The sequence below is a fragment of the Impatiens glandulifera genome, chromosome 6 (genome assembly GCF_907164915.1).
Source record: "Impatiens glandulifera chromosome 6, dImpGla2.1, whole genome shotgun sequence".
NCBI classification, from domain to species: Eukaryota; Viridiplantae; Streptophyta; class Magnoliopsida; order Ericales; family Balsaminaceae; genus Impatiens; species Impatiens glandulifera.
In genome coordinates this window covers 12,150,053-12,177,363 of record NC_061867.1, presented here as the reverse complement: position 1 = coordinate 12,177,363, position 27,311 = coordinate 12,150,053, and the positions used below count along the sequence as shown (strand labels likewise).

Sequence of the window (27,311 nt, the reverse complement as noted above, 5' to 3'; positions counted from 1 at the left end):
ATATTTAGAATAATTTATAATAATTCATGATATAATAACTTGAAGTACACCTTTTTTATATATTAGATTTCACAAACTCTAAATAAATATTTGAGTTATATATATAAAATTGAAAGTTCTATTAAAGGATTTCAATAATATTTGATCGCTTTAATCGAATATCCGGACTCCTTAAAATCATCCGTTAAGTGACTTTCATGTTTTCTATGGAAATCAAAAAGTGATTTGGTTAATGAATTGTGTTCTCGTGGTCATGAATGATATGATGAATAGCGTGAAAAGATGAGGAGAGTCACTTTAGAATTTGGATTATCGAGAATGAGTGTAGTGATTAGAAACGTGTAGTCAATGACTTTTGTACATGGATGCAATGTATTTTGTACCTGAAGAAATGAGCTTATGATCATGATTATTATGTGTGGATTCTAGGACTGAAGTAGTTTAGTTTGTTTATTAGCACTTGGTATAAGTTAGGCTATACATGAAATTAAATGTAATCATTTTTTTATGATAGAACTTAGAGGGAATATATATATATATATATATATATATATATATATATATATATATATATATATATATATATACTAATTTTGTTCTAATTTATTAAAACATGAAAGAAATAAAATAAAAGTTTGGGAAACTCACTCAGATGGGCCAGATCCACTCTACTCAAGTTCAAACTAAGAGTGTTGTCATCTAAGCACAAAATTCTCAACTGAAAATCAAGTCACATTGTCAATAATATTTTACTTTTATTTTCTTTTTCAATTAAATGAACTTTTGTTCAAAGATAAATAAAACCGAAAACATTTCATTTTAAAATCAATATGTATTTAGAATATCTTAACCAAAAATATTTTTCAATATGATTACAATAATATACAATACAAATGTATAATTTACCAATAATATATTTGTAAGGAATGTTTCTTTTATTATTGTAACATTTTTTAAAATTAATTTATAGCGTATACCTAAATGAGAAACTATTTAGATTAAAAATAAATTTGGTTTTTTACTTCACGACTTTTCCAACATATAAATTTACAATTTCGACCCTGGTAAGTTATCGCAACCGTTAATTTAATTTTCAACCTTGAATAGTCGAATCATTTTTCATTCAACCTCTCCGAACAATTTGGTATGTTCGAACTCTTGAGAGGCTCAACAGAACGAGGTTCATTCATTCGAAATTGAACATGAAATCGTAGAACGTACTAGCCTATAGGGGTCGAAATCGTGAATGTGGGGGGAGGAAGAAAGTCGCAAAATAAATATATAATTTATTTTTAATTCAAATATTCTTTTATTTATCGACGTGTCAATTTAAAAAAATGACACGTCAAAATGTAAAATGATATATATGTTGTGTAGTTGAATAATTCGAGTTGGAAGTTCCAAGTTCGATGAATCCATTTTCATATTCATCTTATTTATTTTTTAGTTAAATTTTTATATTAAGAAGAAATAATTATTCCATACATCAATATGGAAGATTTAGTAAATCATATATTTCTAATTTCTAAAATTTGCAATAAAGATTTCATAAATCAAATATATATTAACTCTCTAATTTTAAACATATATATTTTTTTTTCATTTCACCTTTTCATTTTACAAGTTTGAGTATAATAAATACCTTTCATTTAATATTTTATTACATTAATAGTCCTGGTCAATAACAAACTAAAGAAGAGATTAGCATCATATAAATATATTATTAAAAAAATACATGTGCATTACATTTTTTTTCTTTACTTTTTTTTAAGAAATAAACTTTGTTAAAAAAAATAATTTTTTTTCTTCTCTAAAGCTTATAAATTGGTGGACTACTCATCACTATAACAATTCACATAAATCTTTGTTTTTTTTTTCAAATATACATAAATCTATTTCTCACTAGTGAACAATGAAAAGCATATATGTTTTGCTCCCTCTGTTACTTTTTTCTTCATTATTAATTATTTCAAAGTCAGGTAAAACAAAATCTCTTGATAAATTATGATTTTATTTGTTTGTTTTCTTAACATTTATTTATTTTATATTGTTAGAGGGGAACATTTTGCAATGGTGCATAGCAGATGGGCAAATGCCAGATGATGTATTGCAAAGGGCTCTTGATTGGGCTTGTGGACATGGTGCAAATTGTACAAAGATCCAGCCCAATCAAATATGTTTCTTGCCCAATACTGTTAGGGCACATGCTTCATATGCCTTCAACAGCTTTCACCAAAGGCTAAAGCACCAAGATCACAATAGTTGTTATTTCAATTCTGCTGCCTTCATTACTGAAACCAATCCAAGTATGTAATAATTTATTTATTTATTTTTAATTATGGAGAACTACTTTGACACGAATGACACCCCATCGTGATCCTTCAAAATATTTTTAGTAAAATAAAATTGGTGATATTTTGGTCTCTTTTGGTCGACTCTTTCTTTTAGGCCACATTTTTGGGTTATTTAATTTAATTAATTAATTATCCATATTTTTAAAAAAGATATATTGCTTTTTCCTTTTACTTTGATTTTTTTTGAATAATTTGGGTGATGTGTATTTGTAAATTGCAGGTTATGGTTCATGCAAATATGAAGTTCTTCCTTAAAATCTCAAAGTGGGTGGAATTAATAATTTAAGGATGGAGATTAGTCTGTCAATTTTCTTCTTTAATTTGCAAATCTGTTAGTTTTATCTCAAGTATTGTTTTACCCTTCAATAAATTTGTTACTTATGGTGAGAGATTTTTCATCACATAATTAATGAAATAGTATTACTTTTTAAAAACATATATTTACACTTTTAAAGTATTTGATTTATTGAATCTTATAAAAGAGAAAGAGAAAGAGAAAAAGAAAAGACACATTTACCAATTGTCCAAAAAAATGTTAGTTACATATAAATATAATTGAAGGGTGAATGAGAGGATTTCAACCAAAGTTTGAATAGTTATAACTGATGTTTAGGAAGGCTGCAAAATTATTAAACAAATTATTGGTAAAACTCTTTCTTTAATCAATCAATAGTATACGAATGGTAGATGCGGTTTTTGTGGACTCTAGTCGCCTAACGATGTAGAAGAATAATGGACGGAGTTGGTCGGAAAGTAGAGATAACAATGAGGCAGATCGAAATAGGAAATGCATTTATCGTCCCATCTCATTCTATTTTCTGATTTCTTTTACTATCATCCTTGTCCAGTTTGATTTTGGAAAATCCCCATTATACACCACTATACCATATTCTCTTAAAAAAAATATTTTTAAAAATAAAATTATATTTGACAAAATTATATAAATTAATTTTATTATATATATATATATATTATAATATATTGAAAATTTATATTACTGTAAAGAAATAAACTTAATTTTTTTTTATAAAATATGAATAATAAATAAATATATTAGTGATTTATATATTTTATTGTGTTTGTGAAAAAAATGACGTGAAATTAAAGAGATGAACACAAATATCATTCTCGATCCATCCCGGAATTACCTGTCAAATCGGAATAAAATCGCTCATAACAGAATAATTGAATTGGAAACCTCGAGATGGATTAGAATTGTAATCACTAACGTGGAGTGACATTATCATCCGTGCCGGCCCGCAATGTTGGGCTGCCCTATACCCACATTTTTTAATTTATAAATACAAAATTTTTGTTTTAAATAAAGAGAAGATGAAAAGTGTCTACCTCGAACACTTTCGTTTGGAAATACATCATTTTCATTTATGATCTTAATTGAACCTCGAACAACTAACATTATCTTCATTTTGTCGTAAATACTTCCTCACATTCCCGGATCATAGTTCACATCTTTAATAACACATTTATCCTTATAATTCTCGTTAACATCTTCCTCTTCCTCTTCCTCTTCATTTTCTCCATCAAGACATTTTTCTTCTTTTTCATTTTCTTCATTAACACCTTGATACCTCTTCCTCTTCCTCATCATTTTCTCCATCAATACATTTTTCTTCTTTTTCATTTTCTTCATTAATACCTTGATACTCATTTTTTCATTGATACATTGATCTCTAATATTATCCTTTGTTGGTGGTTCAAAACCTTATATTGAAAAGTATCATCTTCTTCATTATCACATTCATCTCTAATGACATTATTTTTTTCATCACTTATTTTTTTATTTTTAATAGTGTCATTTTTTCTATCACTTATGTCTTCATCTCTAAGACTCGAACTCGAAGGGATAAAACTTTGATTTTTTGCATTGAATAATTTAGAAATCGAGCGCACCAATGACTTTGTCATGCATCATTTCGTCGTTTGATTCTTCTATTATAAGATCTAGAAATTTGTTTTTGAAATGAACGAAACCTCACTTTATTTTGATTTGTATTCTTCGTCATAACTCAAAAAATACACATATTAAAATAATTAATTTTTTTTATAAAAATTAACAAATAGTAATTCAACAAACATGTTATGACATTATTTATATATAACATAATTTTAAATCCTAATTTATAAACTTATAATCTAATAACTATCATATTAATTACTAGTTTCTAAGTAACGAGATGAAGTATTTTAAAACTAAATTTCTAATTTTCTTAGATTATACTAAATAACTAAAATCTATCATAAACATTAACAATAACATATTAATTACTAATTTACTAAATACCTAATTCAAAAAATCAATATAGTTATAATAAAATATTTAAGTATATAAATTAAAAGATGATTAAAAAAATAACCTTAGAAAATTTGAGAACTAATTCAAAAATTAGAAAAAATTTAATAAAGTTAAAGTATATTATGTAGAATTTATAAGTATAAGAAGTTTATATAATTTATAAGAATATATATTAATTTAAGTAGTTTATAAAAGTTTTAAAAATATATATTAAATTAAGAAAGAATAATATAAAATAATTAAATTGTGATGGTCATGCTTGAAAAGAAAAAGAAAAAGAAAAGTTAAAAAAAGTTACTGTTTAAAATGGAAAAAAAGATAAAAAATATCACAGTAATTTTTTTTAAAATAAGAATTGGGCTGCCTAGGGGTGAGTCTGCCCTAGACCATGGGCTTTCCGGACTTGCCCTGGGCCGACCCTGATTATCATCTCCGACACCTCGGGATTTCTATTTTATTACTATCTTCACACTATCGATAAATATTTAAATATTCACTATAATGCAAGATATTATTGTTGAGTAGTCTCAAATTGTTTAGTACAAGAAACACAAGTATTAAATAAAAGAAAATTATATTTTATTTAGTATTAAATAAAAGAAAATTATATTTTATTTTTTATTTTGGTGTATAATATTGATATAAGGAAATAAGATTAACATAAATTTTTTTTGTTATGTTAATATAACTAGAAAAATATTGTAATAATATTTTGGATTTTCCTCGACAAAATATTGATGTTAATTTAGTTAAGGCTTATTTAAAAGGGCAACTGAACAATTTAGAAAGCTGATATAGAATTAGAGCATCGCTTCCGGCCTATTTTTATACATGGTCGGCCCTAGGGTAAGTCCTGGTGTAAGCCTGACAAGCCCTCGGGATAGGGCAGCCCATTTATTAAACATATAAAATATTTAGTTAAAATTTATTGTTTTTTATACCTAATATGTTGTATCCTAATTGTTCAAGATATTTTTATATAGTTATTGGTTCAAATCTTACCAAAAACATTTTTTTTATCAATTTTTTAAACTAGACTTAGGGCAACAAAAAAATCATTAGTTTTTCTATGTGTGACTGGCAACCCAAATCTCGGGGCTGACTCTAGTTCTATATCAATTTGAGTTTTAAAAGATCCAATGTTATATAAACTCGTGTCATAACCCTAAACTGTTATGTTGTTATTTTTTGTTTAGATCTTCTCAATAATATTTTCTCTTCTAAGTATTCGTAGATAAATTTGTCTGATGTCGATTATAAATTTATTTTTATAAATAATAAGATTATGCTCTTAATTTTTATTTTTTTAAGTTATAAAAATATAATATTACAGATTTATCTTTAAAATTAAAAATAAATTGGTCCTATTTTGTTCAGTTTAGGCAAAGGGTCAATAACCAAGTACGACCCGATTTGACCCGATTTGACCCCAAAATGTTTAGTTACGAATTTATCCTTGTTGAAGAAATTTAGTATTAGCAAAATAAAAGACTAAGTCTTAATAGCAGTTAGTATTAGTAGCAGTTAGTGCTAATAGCAGTTAGAGTAGCAGTTTATTTTATTTCCTTTGACGTGCCTTGTTTTTAGGCTGACTTAGTTTATCCTATTTTTATGCTTTTCATTTGTTGACTTAGTTTTAGGCTGTAAGGCTATTTAAGCCAAATCTCTTATCAATCAAATTACTACATTTTATTTCTGAATACTACAAATTGGTATAGAGCCATATACCTAAAACTAAACACAAGTGTTTTGTGAGGAAATCAGTGTGTTTATCAAAGAAGCCATGGGTGACGATAAGGGTAGTCTCGTCCAAGTTCCTCAATTCGACGGCCAACACTATGATCATTGGAGTGAATTGATGAAAAATTTGTTGATGGCTAAAGGGTTATGGAGTATCGTAGAGAATGGAATCGAAAAGGAGAACCCCTCTGCTGAGGCGACGACAAAGGATTGCAAAGTAAAGTATATCCATTTCTAGGCAATCAATCGGGTTACGTTCGAACAGATTCTTGATCGAAGTTCCTCAAACATCATCTGGAATTCTCTGAAAACGAAATTTGGGGGAAATGAAAAGGTTAAAAGGTCGTTGTTGAACTCCTTGAGAAGAGAGTTTGAAGTGCTTGAAATGAAGCAAGGTGAAACAATTAAGGAGTATTTTACAAAGGTATTGGCTGTGGCAAACCAGATGCGTAGCAATGGTGAGGTGATGCCCGACTACCTGGTGGTGGAAAAGATACTCAGGACGTTAACCGAGAGATTCATGTACGTGGTGGTTGCAATCGAAGAGGCAAGAGTTACAAGATAGATGTCAATTGATGAGCTGCAAAGCTCATTATCTGTTCATGAACATAAGTTCAAGAAGACAGAAAAGGGATAAGAACATGCCCTTGGTGCATATGTACCAGATGGAGGAAGAGGCAGGGGAAGAGAAAGAGGTTCACCTAGAGGTAGAGGCAGAGTACCTAGAAATAAGGATCTAGTACAGTGCTACAATTGTCACAAACTTGGACACTATCAATATGAGTGTCCATCATGGGAAGATAAGGCAAATTATGCAGAATTTAACGAAGAAGAAGAAATGTTGTTGATGGCTTATGCAGAAAATCAAGAGACTGAAATATCTGAGCTAGAGCCAAAAGAATCATGGTTCTTAGACTCTGGTTGCTCTAATCATATGTGTGGACACAAGAATTGGTTTTCTCAACTAGACCAAAGTTTTAATAGTACTGTCAAGCTTGGAAATGGATCAATACTTACAATTAGTGGTAAAGGAAGTATAAGGATGCATATTGGAGCCCAAAAACATACAATTTCTGGAGTTTTTTATGTTCCAGACCTCAAAAACAATTTGTTGAGCATAGGGCAACTTTCAGAAAATGGTCTTTCAATTCTAATTCAGAATGGCAAATGTAAGATCTTTCATCCAGAAAAGGGATTGATACTCACATCAATGATGACAGTAAACAGATTGTTTGTTCTCAGATTTGACATAATAATAAAGACTGTCACTCATCCTCAATCCTCAATCTGTCTACAAACAGTCACAGAAGATTTGGTCAAGTTATGGCATTGTCGATTCAGTCACCTCAACTACAAAGCCTTACAAACTATGCAAAATCAGAAGTTAGTGAAGGGGCTGCCTATAATCAACATTCCAAAGGACATCTGCTCTGAATGTCTGGTTGGTAAGCAACCGAGGCAAAAAATTCCAAAGAAGAATGAATGGAGGGCTACCAAGAAATTATAGTTAGTTCATTCAGATCTGTGTGGTCCCATTACACCAGTATCATTAAGTGGAAAGAGGTATTTTCTTAGTTTTATTGATGATTTTAGTAGAAAATTGTGGGTCTATTTTCTTGCTGAAAAATTTAGAAGTTTTGAAATGTTTAAGAAGTTTAAGGCTTTAGTTGAGAAAGAATGTGGTGAATCAATATTATGTTTACGTATTGACAGAGGAGGTGAATTTAATTCAGAAGAGTTTGATGATTTCTGTGTGAGTAAAGGAATTAAAAGACAGTTAACTACAGCCTATACTCCTCAACAGAATGGTGTGGTTGAGAGGAGGAATAGAACTATAATGAATGCTGTAAGAAGTGTGATGACAGGAAGAAATGTTCCAAAGATTTTCTGGACAGAGGCTGTGCAATGGTTTGTTTATGTGATAAATAGGAGTTTCACTAAATCTGTTAAAGGGAAAACACCAGAAGAGGCTTGGACTGGTGTGTTACCATCAGTGGAACATTTGAGGGTGTTTGGGTGTATTGACCATGTGCATGTTCCAGATCAGAAGAGAGCTAAGCTGGATGACAAAAACCATTGTTGTGTGTTCTTTGGAGTTAGCAACCAGTCAAAGGCTTATCGTTTGTATGATCCAGTTACTAAGAAAATTGTCATTAGTAGAGACGTGGTCTTTGAGGAAGGGAAAAGTTGGAACTGGAATGAAGATGGAGAGACATAACTTAAATGGGCTGGTGACATATTAGAAGAAATTGATGTTGCTGTACAGAATAAATCTCAAAGTGATGATGGATCAGATCAAGATACAAATAGTGGATCAGATAATCCAGAATTTACAATTCAAAACCAAAGAACACCTATAATAAGGTTGAGAAATGCACCTAGATGGCAAAAAGATTATGTGATGGGAGCAGATATTTCAGATGAAGAAAATGTGAATCTAGCTCTTCTTGTCTCTCAAGATCCTGTTAATTTTGAAGAAGCAGTAACAAACTCAAATTGGACAGATGCAATGAAAGTAGAAATACAAGCTATAGAGAAGAATTCAACTTGGAATTTAGTTGAACTTCCTAAAGGAGCCAAACCTATTGGGGTGAAATGGGTATTCAAAACGAAGTTGAATGAGAAAGGAGAGATTGAGAAACACAAGGCTAGGCTTGTAGTGAAAGGGTATGCACAAAAGTATGGAGTAGACTACAATGAAGTGTTTGCACATGTGGCTAGATGGGACACTATCAGGTTAGTTATAACTGTTGCTGCACAAAAGGAGTGGACTGTTTTTCAACTAGATGTAAAAAGTGCATTTTTATATGGAAAGCTAGATGAAGAAGTCTTTGTTGAACAACCAGAAGGTTTCATAAAAAAGGAAGAAGAACACAAGGTTTATAAGTTGAATAAAACTTTGTACGGTCTCAAACAAGCTCCAAGGGCATGGTATAGTCGCATAGACTCATATTTTGTCAAAGATGGTTTTCAAAAATGTATATCATAACCTACATTGTTTATCAAGGTTGTATCAAGATATAGAATCATCATTGTGAGCTTATATGTTGATGATCTTGTTGTGACTGGGAATGATGAATGCTTGATTGAGGATTTCAAGAAGTCTATGAAGCTGGAGTTTGAGATGACACACCTTGGGAAAATGAAGTATTTTTTGGGTGTAGAAGTTCAACAAGGCAAGAAAGGAATTTTCATTAGTCAAAAGAAGTATGCCACTGAAATACTTGATAAGTTTGGGATGATGGACTGCAATGCTGTAAAGAATCCAATAGTTCCAGGTATTAAACTTATAAAGGATGAAGAGGGACCTCCTGTGGATGCTACAAATTACAAGAGGATAGTAGGAAGCCTCAGATACTTGACTGTAACCAGACCTGATGTATGCAGTTGGCTTGATTAGTCGATACATGGAAAGGCCTACAGAAATTCACTTGAATGCAGCTAAGAAGGTGATCAGATACATAAAGGGTACATTGGATCTTGGCATTTTATACAACAGAGGAAATGAAGGAAATTTGGTTGGCTTTACAGATAGTGATTATGCTGGAGATCTTGATGATAGAAGAAGCACTTCTGGCTATGTTTTTAAATTGGGAAAAGGGGCTGTGGCTTGGGCATCTAAGAAGCAACCTATTGTAACACTATCTACTATAGAAGCTGAGTTTGTAGCTGCAGCATTGTGTGCTTGTCAGGCAGTGTGGATGAAAAGACTGCTTAAAACATTGTTCTATTCTCATAATGAGTGTATTACTTTGTTCTGTGATAACTCATCTACCATAAAGCTTGCTAAAATGCAGTGTTACATGGTAGAAGTAAGCACATTCATATTAGATACCATTTTATACGTGAGCTGTCTAATGATGGGGAAGTTGAGTTTGCATATTGTGCAACACATGAACAGACTGCAGACATAATGACGAAAGCATTGAAGTTGGAGTCATTTGAAAAACTCAGGGTAAAACTTGGAATTTGCAGGATGCAGAGTATAAACTAAAGTGATGATATGGGAGAGTTTATTGAAGAAATTTAGTATTAGCAAAATAAAAGACTAAGTCTTGCAGTTAGTAGTAATAACAGTTAGCAGTTTATTTTATTTCTTTGTGCCTGGTTTTTAGGCTGACTTAGTTTATCCTATTTTATGCTTTTCATTTGTTGACTTAGTTTTAGGCTGAAAGGCTATTTAAGGCAAATCTCTTATCACATAATTTAAAAAATTTTATATATAAAAAACTACATTCATTAATACCGACCAAATTTACAATATTTGAGATGAGAAAATTTTAGATTAACTTATTCATTTTGTTTCATTATAATTAAAATGAAAAATGATAGAGAGCGCCACTTGAGACAGCGACTGGGAGAGCGAATTGACAGGTAGAATATTCTCTCTCCTTTTATTAATTATTTTCTATTCTCTTATTAAATAATTTTTATTCTATAATTCCCTAAATTAGGGTTTAGGTTTAGAATTTAGTATTTAGGTTTTAGAGTTTAGAATTTAGAGTTTCGGGTTTAAGATTTAGAGTTTAGAGTTTAGAGTTTAAGGTTTAGAGTTTAGAGTTTAAGATTTAGGGTTTAGGATTTAGGGTTTGAGATTTAGGGTTTAATAAGAGAGAAATTATTTAATAAGAGGAGAGGGAAATTAATTAATAAGAGGAGAGAGAATATTCTAGTGTTTTAATTATTATTATATTTTTATTTATTTATTAATTCCACCTGTCAACCCACCCACGTAAGCATCGCTCTCCTAATCGCTGTCTCAAAGTCGCGCTCTCTATCATTCCTGAATTAAAATATTGTTGTAATATTGTATGTATATTTGTACATTTCATTATTTTATAGAAACAAAGTTTGTTATATTTTTTATTTTTTTTCATCTGAGATTTGTTTATAATATAATGTAAACTGTTTTTTCTTTTAAATTTGACAATCGGTTATTGTAAAATAAAAATAACATTCATGTATACAAAAAGAAAATATTTATATTATTTTGTAAAAACTGGATAAATGAGGTAATTAACCACAATGACTACAATTAAGCACACAATTGATATGATTATTTACATCATGTTATTGTATACTTGCAAGTGATATATATATATGCTTAATTCTAGATTAGTGATGTGCGATGCCGATCATTGGATTTTTTATTCAATAAAATGAACCTTTTAATTCATTTAAATATAAATTCTACAAAAAATTAATGGGTAGAATATAAGTTATACTAAATATATTTTTTTAATTATTTTTTCTTAGTTAATTATGAACTTAAATTAGAGGAACTGAATAGTCTACTATTTTTTAACTATATTTTATATTTTTTTAATAAATAATTTTATATAAACATCAAAATAATAGGTAGCACGATCTGAACTATTTGAATATTTTTTTTTTGTTAAACAAGATGAACCAGGTTGATTTAAATATTAGTATAAGTTATACTAAAAACATTTTAAAATTATTATTTTTAATTAATTATGAAATTAAATTAGAGAATGTGAAAATTCTTCTTTTTTAACTCTACTTTTTAATATATATATATATATATATATATTAATAATTCTATTTATATTAATTATTTTATAATTTATATAATTATATATTATATATATGATTTATTTAAAAATTAATTTGGCCATATATTTAAATATAAATTAATTAATTTGATTTGATTATTTTCTTCCTTTTATATTAATATATTTTTTTCTCCATATCTATTAAATTAATCTTTAATTTTTTTTTGTTTATGTTGAAATATTTTTTTTACTTTTTTTTCTATATTTATTAAATGCACTATTATTTAAAATATAATTAAGTTGAAAAATATCTAAGAAAAATATAAACAGAAACTTTGGCAATCAGTTTGAAAAGAGTTTTGATTAGAAATAGTTTAATGGTAAATTTAAAAATCCGTCCATATATGAATTAGCCCATAAGCAAATATAAAATATTTAATAAATCAAATCTTTCTAATTTATGAAATTTTCATAATAATTTCCTAAATCAAATATTTATTAACTCTCTGTTTTAGAACATTTTATTTATTTAGGTAGTTATAATTTCTTTATTCAAAAATCTTAATGTTTAATTAGAATGGTATAGCATTAGATTAATAAAATATTAAAAAGCAGATGTACCAAATATTTTTATTTTTCTCCTTTTTATGAAATGAAATTTATTAAAAAATAACTTATTTACTTCTCTAAACCTTATAAATAATCTCATTTGGTGAACTACTCTCATCATTAACAATTCACATAAATCTATTTAATTTATCTCTCTAGTGAACAATGAGGATCATAAGTGTTTTGCTCCCAATGTTACTTTTTTCTTCATTATTAGTTATTCAAAAGTCAGGTAAAACAATTTGTTTTGATAAATTATTGATTTTATTTGTTTGTTTATTTTGACTTAACATTTTATATTTTATTTTTTATATGGTTAGAGGGGAACATTTTGAGATGGTGCATAGCGGATGAGCAAATGCCAGATGATGTGTTACGAAGGGCTCTTAATTGGGCTTGTTCACATGGTGCAGATTGTAGAAAGATCCAGCCCAAGCAAGCATGTTTCTGGCCCAATACTGTTAAGGCCCATGCTTCATATGCCTTCAACAGCTATTACCAAAGGCAAAAGCACAAACACAACAGCTGCCATTTCAAATCTGCTGCCTTTGTTACTGAAATTAATCCAAGTATGTAATTATTTGATCAATTAATTATGCATATTATGTTCTTAATTTCATAATTTGGGTTATATTTGTTTGTAAATTGCAGGTCATGGTTCATGCAGATTTGAAGTTATTCCTTAAAAACTCAAAGTGGGTGCAATTCACAATTTGAGGATGGTGATTAGTTTCCTTACATTATGGGACCATCCTCACATTGTCTTTTAATATACGTGAAAGAACAAAATAAACCAATAGTAAAATTGTAGTGAATTATTCAAGAGTGAATGCTTTTATCTATGTTTAATGAATTATTCATAAAAATATTAACACATATTATACCAAAAGATGCAATAATTAATCCAATACAAAAAGCAAAAAATATAAAGAAAACAAGTTTAAAAATCTCATCAAATCTTAATTTCAAAACAAAAAGATTTTTTTTTTTAAAATTGTTTTAAACGTTCAATCTTAGACGATGTCTATGATAAGCGATATCGCTCTGATCCCTTGAATCGACAACTTTCACAGAAACGGGTGGAATCATAGGATCTATGTACTAACTCCCATCACGAGCTTTATCAACTTCAAGATAAACAAGACATTCATGATGCAAATGCATAGGAGATGGAGCCCTGTCTCTAGAACTTTCTTCATGGGAGATAGACAAATGTGCCAAACCATAGAAGAATCCAAATCTATCTTAATGATTGACAACAAGAGCATTCTACACCTTAAACCTTTTGTAGAATCAATGTCATTAAGGAAGATGATGCAACATGAGTACAAATACACTAAGACGACATCTGAAACCATCATGAAGAAGGCTATCATCGACTTCCAAAAATGGATTAAAATGGAAGTCAAGAATTGAGAAGTTCCTCTAACCTTATGCTCATATATGATGACAATAACTTTACTACTAGCTCATTTCTTCCTAACTCCGACGGATGAGAAACCCTCTTCAAAAATCCTAGAGGTAGCCTACCCATCTACGAAGGGGAAATAAAGATCCCTCAGGCCTCATTCTAGCAGAAACACTAATGGGGTTAAATGAATCATATTTAACCTCCTATATGAGCAAGATATGCTCCCCTCTAGTCTCTATATCTAGTTGCTCGACAAGCTTGAACGCATTCTACCAATGGTCCATAGTGACTCCATGGGACCTACTCTACGATATCGGGGGATGTGAAAAGCCATACTGAGCCTCTCATACGAACTAATGATGTCGTTAGGGAATTACTTCCCTAGTATTGTATTAAGATGATGGACGATGAACCAATGATCACACTCATGAGTTTGGAATGGTTCACTTCCTACTACACCCACAATCTTTTCAAGAAATTTGGTTGTAACAACATGCCTCCTTATACGGGAAACATCATCTTCATAGATAGGACAATCGATCACAAGGCTTACGTTGGCTATTTGGAGAAATGGTATAACACCTCAAAGATGGAAATCCCAGAGGAGCGAAGAATACCTAACGAATATCATCGAAGAGTATGAGAGGGTCAAGAAAAATGAAGAGGAAGATGACTCAAGTGTAGGAACAGGCTATAGTAGGACTTAAAACCTACAGCCTTTGTTGTCACTTTTCCCTATCCAGAATCTCTTTGTAAATACAAACAAGAGAGACAGATCTGTGTAACAAACTAAGCGAGTATTTTGTATAATAATTCGTATAATTTCAAACTCATAACCAAATAGAGATGTTCATTGTATTGCATTGCAATGCAATACAATGCATTGCATTTGCATTGCACTTAAGTTACAAATGCAAACCCTCATCTCTTTTTCTTCCTCAATCAATGACTTTTAACCGTCATTACGACTCCAAGGAAAAGAGACCTGAAAACTGGACAGATCATCCGTCACGAAATGGTTGAGGAAACAATGACACCTGATAGTCTCCACAACCGAATTCAGGGAAATGAAGACAATTCTCTAGTATGTGATAGAACAACTCACGCTAATCACGAGTTCTTTGGCTAATCAACAAATATCGTCCACATCCCAAAATATGTCTACTTCTTCATGTATTTCTACCCAGCCTATCCTAGCCATGTTTACCCATATAAACCCCAATATTACTAGTCTTCGAACTCAAGAAGAAGTCTCCTACTACGAAGACTCAGAAAAAGATTTCGACCGGACCATAGAGGCTCGACATGGAACTCATGATGATGAGCTCAATCCCATGTGACCATAGTAAAAACCCATTCTAGTGGTTGATCAACCACCCTCCACCGAGTATGATCGCCAAATGGCTCAAGTTCGGGTCATGCATGCAGATATGCAAGTATCGTAGTGATCCACAAGTTCAAGAACTGCACTGCGAGCTGATTCTGAATATCTAAATAAAATGGCTAAGGGCAAGAACATTGACGAACATTATGACTGGAAAGACGTCATTAAAATGCCGAAAATAACAATCATTCCAATAGATATTAAATTTCCCTCCATATTCAAGTATATTGGCAAAAGCGACATATTTGTCTTATGTAAGATGTACACATCCTCAATGACTCCATTGTGACTCGGAGAGCCAACAGTTCTCCACATATTTTCCCAATACCTCGATGACTTCTCTCTATGCTAGTATCACCAACAGAATGTTGCATATTTGCAAACCACCGAGGAATTAGATGCAACGTTCATAGAATACTTTAGCATGCACCTCAATCTAGAGCGACCAAAAAAGAAGCTTAAAAATATTAATCAAGGAAAAAATGAGAAATTCTCAGTCTTTTAAGAAAGATGGAAAGCCGTAGCCGAAGAAATTGATTCTCTCCCAAGTGAACATCGACAAATTGACATGATTATGGAAAGCGTCAACGACCGATATTTTATAGAATTTGCTACCAAGACCTTCCAGAACATGAAAACGTTGTTAAAAATAGGCAAAAATTTCGATGGTGCGATCGTTAAAGAAGAAAGGGAGGAAAAGATAGTTAAAGTTTATCAACCTCTTATGATCGAAAATATTTTTCCCTAGGAGGGGAATTTTCTCATTTTGACCAGTTTGAAAGTGTGGTCAAAGCAATCTGGCTTGGGCTTGCTTATTATTCGTAGAAGCACAAGGGGCGTCAAATTAATTAAAACTATTTAAATAAGAGAAAAAGAGCTTTATAAAACATCATGTAACTTACTGCTCTAGGTAGGAGTTTTAACAGTAAATGTCCATATGCTTTATGGGTTCATGTTTTTTTTTAATTAATTTGACGAATTCTCAGAGTCGCCACCTAATTTTATTTCAGAAAAATTAGGGAAAATTAAAGTTCAGAGATTCGTTAAACGGTTCGGCGCTTGGTTACACGTGGGAAAGGGGTACTCGTACATGCTATGTTCCACGACGCCCCAAAGGTCTCTACTAATAAAAATTGGCTCATTGATTTATCAAAGTACACTTTAAAATTATGTGTTTTTCATCCCTTTTAAAGTTTTTACAAGAAAGAAAAATGCAAAAATTAAATCCTAAAGGCCTGAGAGGTTAGCACATAAAATTGGAGGGTTGTAGGAAAAAAATATACCAAGGTATCAAGAACATTAAAAGTTAACCTAAGTCTACTTATTTTTTAGAATTTCCTTTTTAATGTGATTTAATGACTAAGGTGAAGAAAAATATAAATCCTATATTTAATTTTAAGTACAAAGGATAACTACCTAGGATAAAATAAGTTACAAACTACATTAAAAAATGCCCAACTTAGGCCATCCTAGGTTGAAGTCTCAAAAGAAAGTGCAAAAGCAAGAAAAAAAAACCTTTCCATAGAAAATGGTTAAGAAGACTCACAAAGACCGTGAGAGATCCTTTAAAAATTGACTAAGGCATGAAAAAATCAAATGACGATAAGATGATTGGCAAGTCTTACTAGAAGGAATGCATGAGCTTTTACGAGAGCGTGAATCCAAGTCTGAAGAAAGCGCCCGTGCAAGAACTTCTAAGCCTCTCGGGTCAGAAGAATAAATCCACTCTGACACTAAAAGCGATGATGCTACTGAAAGTGATGACTAGACATGCGCTCGACAACAAACGCGCAATCACTTTCGAAGACAATCCTACATTTTTATTCAATTAATAAATTATTTAATTCCATAAATGTAATATTTATAATTAAAATTAAAGATACTAAGATACAATATTAATTTAAATAATATAAATTAAAATAAAATATAAATAAAAAAATAAAAAAATAAATTATATGAATAAAATGTGTATGTTAATAATCATCTTCAATATTATTTTTATTATTTACTTATTAATTATTTATAATTTCAATTATTGTTAATATATTAAATAATAAATATAAGATAATAATTTTAATTTTAATAATATAATAATATATATTTATAACTTTTACCCTCCTTTTTCATTTTCTTACTCAAAGTACCCACATTTATATTAACATTATAAAATTACCATGTCTCTTCCGGTCTTCTAATAATTGATCACATATTTAATTGTCTATCATTAGATATCTTAAAAAATCTTAAATCACTTCAAAATTTTACAAGTTAATAAAAATCTTTACATAACAAAAAAAATAATTTATAAAATAAAAAATTAAATTAATTTTATTAATTAAATAAAAATCTAATTTATAAAATTAATATTAATTAAAAAATATAACAATGAATAGTTATAAAATATATTTTAATCTAAAAAATCTCAAAATATTTTTAATTATATTAAATTAATAATTAATAATATATCAATTATAATAATAATATTTCCCTAAAAAAATATCCATTACTTGCGCAATAATTGATTAATATTTGTATATTACTAAATTATTTAAAAAAAAATAAATCACTCTAAAAACTTTTAAATTAATAAAACATTTTTAAAAAATAAACTTTATTTTATCATAAAAATATCCACTACTTTTAATTATATATAATAATAAATATCATATACCTAATTAAATAATTAGGTATAAATTTTTATATAATATTTTAAAAATTATGAAATTTCACATTTATCGTATTTAACTAACCTAATATATATTTTAAATAAATTAATAACTTTATAAGAACAAATTTAACTAATTTTATTTGAATAATTATTTGTATATTTTAAAATATATTTTAAACAATTGATATTCAAATTATTATTTGTGAAATTATAGGTTAAAATTTATATTTACACATTTTATATATTAAATAACTTTTAAAATAAATTTAATACATTTTACTTATTAAATTAATTTAAATTTTAAAAATTAAAATAAATTAATAATTATATTTTATAATTTTTACTAAGAATATAGTTTAATATATATAAATAAATAATTAATTAAAATGAGTGTGTCAAGATACGATTGTGTTGACACGATGATAAAATTTAGTCGGAATAACACGAAACACGAATTTAAACACGAGTTAGTGAATAAACTCGTAGACACGAATAATATGACACGAAAAAGTTCGTAAATTATAATATTTTGAGTGGGTCAAGACATGATACGACATAGATAAGATTGAGACATGACACAACACAACACGATTAAGAGTGTAACACGACTTACCCGAATCCAATACGAACGATTATACATGTCCAGCTATAAGCCAACCCTATATATATATATATATATATATATATATATATATATATATATATATATATATATATATATATATATATATATATATATGAGGAGTGATAGAGTAAGGGAATTTGGTGAGGGAATGACGTGTCATCACATTGTTCGAAAATGTAAAAGTGGGAGGAAAGAGAGAAAAAAGATAAATTATTTGATTTTTTCAGCGAATAAAATTATGCCACGTCATTCCCTCACCAAATTCCCTCACCAAATTCCCTCACCTAATCATTTCTCTTTATATATATATATAATTCTAGATTATTATTTGAATAAAATGAACCTAATTAATTTATTTAAATATAAATTCGAAAATAAGTTAATTAATGGATAGGATATAAGTTATATTAAATGTATTTTTTAAATTATTTTTTTAAAGTTAATTATGAAACTTAAATTAGAGTAAGTGAAAAGTTATCTATTTTTTTAACTCTATTTTATATTTATTTAATAAATAATTTTATATATACATAATAATAAGGTAGCACGATATGAGTTATTTGAATATTTTTTTTTTTTTGTTAAATCTGATTGATTCATTTAAATATAAGTATAAGTTATATTAAAACAAAAATATATATGTTTTAAATTAATTATGAAATTAAATTAGAGAAGGTGAAAAGTCTTATTTTTTTAACTCTACTTTTTAATAAATAATTATATATACATATATATTAATAATTCTATTTTTATTAATTATTTTATAATTTATATAATTATGTATTATATATATAATTTATTTAAAAATTAATTTGATCATATATTTAAATATAAATTAATTAATTTAATTTAATTATTTGTCTTCCTTCTATATTAATATATTTTTCTCTCCATATTTGTTAAATTAATCTTTAAATATTTTTTATTTATGTTGAAATTTTTTTTTTTTACTTTTTTCTATATTTATTAAATGCACTGTTATTTTAAAATATAATTAAGTTAGAAAACTATCTAAGCAAAATATAAACAGAAACTTTGGCAATCAATTTGAAAAAGGTTTTGATTAGAAATAGTTTAATGGTAAATTTCAAAATCCGTCCATATATGAATTAGCCCTTAAGTAAATATAAAATATTTAATAAATCAAATCTTTCTAATTTATGAAATCTGCATAATAATTTCATAAATCAAATATTTATTAACTATCTGTTTTGGAACATTTTTTATTTATTTAGGTAGTTATCATTTCTTTTGGAACTTCACACCTTCATTCAAAAAGCTTAATTTTTAATTACAATGGTATAACATTATATTAATAGAATATTAAAAAGCAGATCTACCAAATATTTTAATTTTTCTCCTTTTTTATGAAATGAAATTATTAAAAAATATTTTTTTACTTCTCTAAACCTTATAAATAATCTTCTTTGGTGAACTACTCTCATCACTAACAATTCACATAAATCAATTTTTATTGCAAATTAACATAAATCTATTTAATTCATCTCTCTAGTGAACAATGAGGATCATATGTGTTTTGCTCCCAATGTTACTTTTTTCTTCATTATTAGTTATTCAAAAGTCAGGTAAAACAATTTTTTTGATAAATTATTGATTTTATTTGCTTGTTTATTTTGATTTAACATTTTTTATTTTATTTTTTTTATATGGTTAGAGGGGAACATTTTGAGGTGGTGCATAGCAGATGAGCAAATGCCAGATGATGTGTTACAAAGGGCTCTTGATTGGGCTTGTTCACATGGTGCAGATTGTAGAAAGATCCAGCCCAAGCAACCATGTTTCTGGCCCAATACTGTTAAGGCCCATGCTTCATATGCCTTCAACAGCTATTACCAAAGGCAAAAGCACAAACACAATAGCTGCCATTTCAAATCTGCTGCCTTTGTTACTGAAGTTAATCCAAGTATGTAATTATTTGATCAATTAATTATGCATATTACGTTCTTGATTTCACAATTTGGGTTATATTTGTTTGTAAATTGCAGGTCATGGTTCATGCAGATTTGAAGTTATTCCTTAAAAACTCAAAGTGGGTGCAATTCACAATTTGAGGATGGTGATTAGTTTGCATTAATTTATCCTTACATTATAGGACCATCCTCACATTGTCTTTTAATATATGTGAAAGAACAAAATAAACCAATAGTAAAATTGTAGTGAATTATTCAAGAGTGAATGTTTTTATCTATGTTTAGTGAACTATTCATACAAATATTAATACATATTATAACAAAAAGGAAAAGTATAAAGAAAACAAGTTTAAAAATCTCATCAAATCTTAATTTCAAAACAAAAGATTTTTTTTTAAATTGTTATAAACGTTCAATCTTAGACGATGTCTATACTAAGCGATATCGCTATGATCCCTTGAATCGACAACTTCCACGGAAATGGGTGGAATCATAGGATTTATGTACTAAATTCCATCATGAGCTTTATCAACTTCAAGATAAACAAGACATTTATGATGCAAATGTAGAGGAGATGGAGCCCTGTCTCTAGGACTTTCTTCATGGGAGATAGACAAATGTGCCCAATCATAGAAGAATTCAGAACTATCTTAATGATTGACAATAAGAGCATTCTACACATTAAACCATTTGTAGAATCGATGTCATTAAGGAAGCTGCTGCAACAGGAGTACAAATACACTAAGACGACATCTGAAACCATCCTGAAGAAGGCTATCATCGACTTCCAAAAACTGTCTAAAATGCAAGTCAAGAATGGAGAAGTTCCTCTAACCTTAGGCTCATCTATGATGATAGTAACTATACTACTTACTCATTTCTTCCTAACTCCGACGTATGAGAAACCCTCTTCCAAAATCCTAGAGGTAGCCTACCATCTACGAAGGAGAAATAAAGATCCTTCAGGGCTCATACTAGCAGAAACATTAATGGGGTTAAATGAATCATATTTAACCTCCTCTATGAGAAAGAGAGGCTCCCCTCTAGTACTCTATATCTAGTTGCTCGATAAGCTTGAACGCATTCTACCAACGGTCTCTAGTGACTCCATGAGGCATACTCTACAATATCAGAGGATGTGAAAAGCCATACTGAGCCTCTCATACGAAATGATGATGCCGTTAGGGAATTACTTCCCTAGTATCCTATTAAGATGATGGACGATGAATCAATGATCACATTCATGAGTTTGGAATGAGTCACTTCTTACTGCACCCACAATATTTTCAAGCAATTTGATTGTAACAACATGCCTCCTTATACGAGAAACGTCATCGTCATAGATAGGACAATCGATCACAAGGCTTACGTTGGCTATCTAGAGAAATGACACAACACCTTAAAGATGAAAATCCCAAAAGAGCGAAGAAATTACCCGATGAATATCATCGAAGATGAATATCATCGAAGAGTATGAGAGGTTCAAGAAAAATGAAGAGGAAGAGGACTCAAGTGTAGGAAAAGGCTATAGTAGGACTTAAAACCTATAGCCTTTGTTGTCACTTTTCCCTATCCAGAATCTCTTTGTAAATACAAACAAGAGAGACACATGTGTGTAACAAACTAAGCGAGTATTTTATATAATAACTCGTATATTTTCAAACTCATAACCAAAAAGAGATGTTCATTCTCTAATATTCATTTTAAATGCATATGCATTGCATTGTATTGTACTTAAGTTAAAAATGCAAACCCTCATCTCTTCTTCTTCCTCAATCAATGACTTTCAACAGTCGTTATGACTCCAAGGAAAAGAAACCTGAAAACCGGACGCTTCATCCACCGTGAAATACAATGACACATGACAGTCTCCACAGCCGAAGTTAGGGAAATGAAGACAATTCTCCGGTATGTGATAGAACAACTCGCGCTAATCACGAGTTCTTTGTCTAATCATCAAATATCGTCCACATCCCAAAACATGTCTACTTCTTCATGTATTCCTACACAGCCTATCCTAGTCATGTTTACCCCTATAAACCCCAATCCTACTAGTCCTCGAACTCAAGAAGAAGTCTCCTACCACGAGAACTCAGAAGAATATTTCGATCGGACCATAGAGGCTCGACATGGGACTTATGATGTTGAGCTCAATCCCATGGGACCACAATAAAACCCATTCTGATGGTTGATTAGCTACCCTCCACCGAGTATGATTGCCAAATGGCTCAAGTTTATGGCCATACATGCACAGATGCAAGTATCATAGTGATCCAAAAGGTTCAAGAACTACGTTGCAAGCCGATTCTGAATATCTAAATAAAATGGTTAAGGGCAAGAGCATTGACGAACATTATGAATGTAAAGACGCCATTAAAACAGTCGAAATAACAGTCATTCCAATAGGTATTAAATTACCCTCCATATCCAAGTATATTGTCAAAAGAGACCCGTTCGTCTTCTGTAAGATGTACACATCTGTAATGACTCTATTGTGACTCTGAGAGCCAACAGTTCTCCACATATTTTCCCAATACCTCGATGACTTCTCTCTATGCTAGTATCACCAACAGAATGTTGCATATTTGAAAACCACAGAGGAACTGGATGTAGTGTTCATAGAACGCTTTAGCATGCACCTCAATTTAGAGAGACCAAAAAAGAAGCTTAAAAATATTAATCAAGGTAAAAAAATGAGAAATTCTGAGTCTTTTAAGAAAGATGGAAAGCCGTAACCGAAGAAATTGATTCCCTCTTAAATGAACATCGACAAATCGACATGATTATGGAAAGCGTCAACGACTGATATTTTATAGGATTTGCAGTCAAGACCTTCCAGAACATGAAAAAGTTGTTAAAAATAGGCAACAATATCGATGATACAGTCGTTAAAGAAGGAAAGGAGGAAAAATAGTTAAATCTTATCAACCTCTTATGATCGAAAATATTTTTCCCTAGGGAGAATTTTCTCGTTTTGACCAGTTTGGAAGTGTGGTCAAAGCAATCTGGCGTGGGTTCGCTTATTATTCATAGAAGCACAAGGGGTATCAAATTAATTAAAAACTATTTAAATAAGAGAAAAAGAGATTTATAAAACATCATGTAACTTACTGTTCCAGGTAGGGGCTTTAATAGTAAATGTCCATAGGCTTTATGGGTTATCGTTTTTTTAAATTAATTTAAGAAGTCGTCGCTGCCTAATTTTATTTTAGAAAAATTAGGGAAAATAAAAGTTCAGAGATTCGTCGGTGCTTGGTTACACGTGGGAAAAGGGTACTCGTACATGCTATGTCCCACGACGCCCCGAAGGTCTCTACTAATAAAAATTGGCTTATTGATTTATTAAAGTACGTTTTGAAATTATGTGTTTTTCATCACTTTTAAAGTTTGTACAATAAAGAAAAATGCAAAAATTAAATCTTAAAGACCTAAGAGGTTAGCACATAAAATTAGAGGGTTTTAGGAACAAAATATACTAAGGTATCTTTTTAATATCAAGAACATTAAAAGTTAACCTAAGTCTACTTATTTTTTAGAATTTCATTTTTAATGTGATTTAATGACTAAGGTTAAACAAAATATAAATCCTAAAATTAATTTTAAGTTCAAAGGATTATAATTCTACTTAGGATAAAATAAGTCACAAACTACATTACAAAAATGCCCAACCTAGATTAAGAAGACTCACAAAGACCGTGAGAGGTCCTTTAAAAATTGGCTAAGGCATGGAAAAATCAAATGACGATCAGATGATTAACAAGACTTACTATAAGGAATGCATGACCTTTTTCGAGAGCGTGAATCCAAGTCTGAAGAAGGCGCTTGTGCAAGAACTTCTAAGTCTCTCAGGCCAGAAAAATTAATCCACTCGGACAATAAAAGCGATGATGCTACTGAAAGTGATGACGGTGATCCTTATCTAACTAGATATGCGCTCAACATCAAACGCGCAATCACTTCTAAAGACAATCCTAACATTATTCAAACTTTTTCTAAAGACTTTATCGTAACTTCTTTTGATCCTATAGATCCAATTCCTGAATAGGTTTCTTTTTCTAACTCTTTGAACAATTTTTTTGCTTAATGAAGATGTTGTTTCTGATAACCCTTGGAGGAAACCTTCGAGTCTGAACTAACTTATGATATACAACATTATTTAGACAACCAAAAGGAGATATCCACGATAGAGGACACAATTGAGATAAATCTTAATACTAAAGAATATCCTCAGATTGTCATAATCGAAAAGAGTTTGACTGACATTGAACGTTAAAGTTTAACTAAGTTGCTTAAGCTTAACAAATATGTCTTAGCTTAGTCTTATAAGGATATGTCAAGTATCGCATACCACTGTACGAGGACGCAAAGCCGGTCAAACAGAAGCTCCGAAGGATGAAGGAAATATCATGGACAAGATTAAAGAATAATTTCAGAAGCAGCTCGACGTAGGCTTCCTCGAAGTGGTAGACTATCTAGAGTAGGTCATCAATGTTGTTTTTGTCGCGAAGAAAGATGGAAAATTTCGTGTATGTGTTGACTATCACGATCTTAACAAAGAAAGTCCCAAAGATAGTTTTCCATTGCCGCACATCGACGTGCTAGTGGATCACGTAGTAGGACACCAACTCCTTTCCTTCATGGACGGTTTTTCTAGCTACAATCAAGTTCTCATGGACTCAGAGGACAAAAAGAAGACAACGTTCATCACTGAAGTTGGAACGTTTTTCTATAGAGTTATGTCTTTCGGATTGAAGAATACTGGAGCAACATACCAACAAGCTACCACAATGTTTCTTCATGACATGGAGCCACAAGTCGAGGGACCGAGAAGGTCATATCCAAATCCTCGATAAATCTTTACAACGAATCAAGAAGTTATAGCTCGACTCAACCCAAAGAAGTGCACATTTAGAGTAATCGCAGAAAAAATGTTAGGCTTTCTCATCACACAACGAGGGATTGAAGTAGACCCTAGAAAAATTAAAGCAATCACGACTATGCCTCCTCCACGGAGCGAAAGAGAGGTCATATGCTTTCTAGGAAGGGTTCAATACATAAGTTCCTTCATAAACAAGTTGATCATGACATGCGATCCACTTTTCAAACTCTTAAAAAAATGAAAAGTTCATTTGAGATGACGCTTGTCAGAATGCATTCGAGAAGATCAATGAGTACTTGAAGAATCCTCCATCTTAATGCGAACAAGGCCATGAGTTCCTCTAATTTTGTATCTGACAGTCACAAAAATCGCGATAGGTAGCCTTCTAGCCCAAAAGAACGAGGAAAAGACTCAAGTTGCAGTTGATTACATTAGTAAGCGCATGAATAGATATGAGCTTAACTATTCACTTGTGGAAAAGGTATGTTGGGCACTTGCATGGCTAACAAAGTGATTAAGGCATTACATGCAAGAACATACTATTAAGCTAGTCCCTAGACTCGATCCAATCAGACATCTATTCCAGAAGACGTTGATGTCACCAAGGTTAGCCAAGTGAATGATGATTCTCGAAATATGACATTGAGTACATAGTGCATAAATCCATCAAAGGAAGTGTCGTAGCAGACTTCCTCGCAGACCAACCAATTGAAGTTGAAGACGACGTGGAGTTAGATTCCTAAATTATGAAGTTATGACAATAAACCCTTCAACCTGGAAGTTGTTATTCAACGGAGCTTTAGGCAAACAAGGTTACGGTATCAGTATTCTGTTGATCGATCCGATAGGAACATACAACCCTATCTTAGTCAAGATTGAGTATCATGTGATAAACAATGATGCAGAGTACGAGCCATGTCTATCGAGACTAAAGATAGCACATGAGAAAGGCGCCAGTCTCTTAGAAGTGGTAGGAGACTCCAATTTGGTCATTTCACAAGCTAATGGTGAATGGTAAGTCAAAGGAGAGAATATAAAGCCTTACCATCCATTTATCCAAGCTAATAGTTAAGTTAGAACATGTAACATTTACACATGCTCTGAGAAGTTAAAACCAATTTGCAGGCTCTTTGGCCACGTTAGCAACCATAACTTGGATCCTAGAAGGCATCAAGATCAAGCTTTTAAAAATACGTCAGAAGCAAAGAAAAGACTTCGAGAAGAAAGGGATATCCAATAATAAAGTGGATACTCAAGCATGGTTTCGAACCTCTATAGAACTACATAGAGCATGGTCAATATCCTTTACACTTTCATAAGAAGGAAAAGAGAGCGCTTTGCCAATAAGCGATCAACTATGTGCTACTAGTAGAGAAGCTTTATTGAAGATCATTTGACGACCTGAACATTTTGTGTACTGATCAACCTCAAGCATTGAAGATCATGGAGGAAGTACACGTAGGAACATGTGACCCACAAAACATGGAGCAAGAATGCATAACATACGTGAAGAAGTGTCATCAGTGTCAAGTCTACACAAACTTAAAGCACACTCCAACATTGATATTGTACAACATGATCTCTCCATGACCATTTTCAACTTGGAGGATATATATCATTTTGAAGATCTATCCTCATGCTTCCAACGAATACGAATTCATCCTTGTGGCTATCGACTACTTCACAAAATGCGTCGAAGCGCAATCATACAGGGTCCTGAAGTCCTCACATGTTGCTAAGTTCATACGCAACAATATCATTGCAAGATATAGAGTCCTACATAACTTGATTTCAGACAATGATGGACACTTCAAAGGAGATGTAATCAAAGTACTAGATGAGTATACGATCGCATGTTAGAATTTAAAGGGACATTTATA

The 27,311-nt window shown here is 30.5% G+C and overlaps 2 protein-coding genes across 2 annotated transcripts; both read left to right on the top strand.

The window, feature by feature from the left end:
* The first annotated feature begins 1,912 nt into the window (after positions 1–1,912).
* Positions 1,913–2,609, top strand: LOC124943171 (PLASMODESMATA CALLOSE-BINDING PROTEIN 1-like). The gene is made up of 3 exons (XM_047483721.1): positions 1,913–1,979; positions 2,055–2,306; positions 2,575–2,609. The coding sequence occupies exons 1-3, from the start codon at positions 1,913–1,915 to the stop codon at positions 2,607–2,609; spliced, it is 354 nt and encodes a 117-aa protein (XP_047339677.1).
* Positions 2,610–9,815: 7,206 nt separating this feature from the next.
* Positions 9,816–20,662, top strand: LOC124943170. Its single transcript, XM_047483720.1, has 5 exons — positions 9,816–10,220; positions 10,310–10,391; positions 12,854–13,102; positions 20,297–20,545; positions 20,628–20,662. The coding sequence occupies exons 1-5, from the start codon at positions 9,816–9,818 to the stop codon at positions 20,660–20,662; spliced, it is 1,020 nt and encodes a 339-aa protein (XP_047339676.1).
* The last annotated feature ends 6,649 nt before the right edge of the window (positions 20,663–27,311 follow it).

What these genes read in the sequence shown, in the direction of transcription:
- LOC124943171 (XM_047483721.1), top strand. Translation starts at nt 1,913, where the DNA reads ATGAAAAGCATATATGTTTTGCTCCCTCTGTTACTTTTTTCTTCATTA. An exon ending in ATTAATTATTTCAAAGTCAG is followed by an intron (nt 1,980 to 2,054) that starts GTAAAACAAAAT and finishes TTATATTGTTAG; the next exon opens with AGGGGAACATTTTGCAATGG. An exon ending in CATTACTGAAACCAATCCAA is followed by an intron (nt 2,307 to 2,574) that starts GTATGTAATAAT and finishes TGTAAATTGCAG; the next exon opens with GTTATGGTTCATGCAAATAT.
- LOC124943170 (XM_047483720.1), top strand. Translation starts at nt 9,816, where the DNA reads ATGGAAAGGCCTACAGAAATTCACTTGAATGCAGCTAAGAAGGTGATC. An exon ending in TGGAATTTGCAGGATGCAGA is followed by an intron (nt 10,392 to 12,853) that starts GTATAAACTAAA and finishes TTATATGGTTAG; the next exon opens with AGGGGAACATTTTGAGATGG. An exon ending in TGTTACTGAAGTTAATCCAA is followed by an intron (nt 20,546 to 20,627) that starts GTATGTAATTAT and finishes TGTAAATTGCAG; the next exon opens with GTCATGGTTCATGCAGATTT.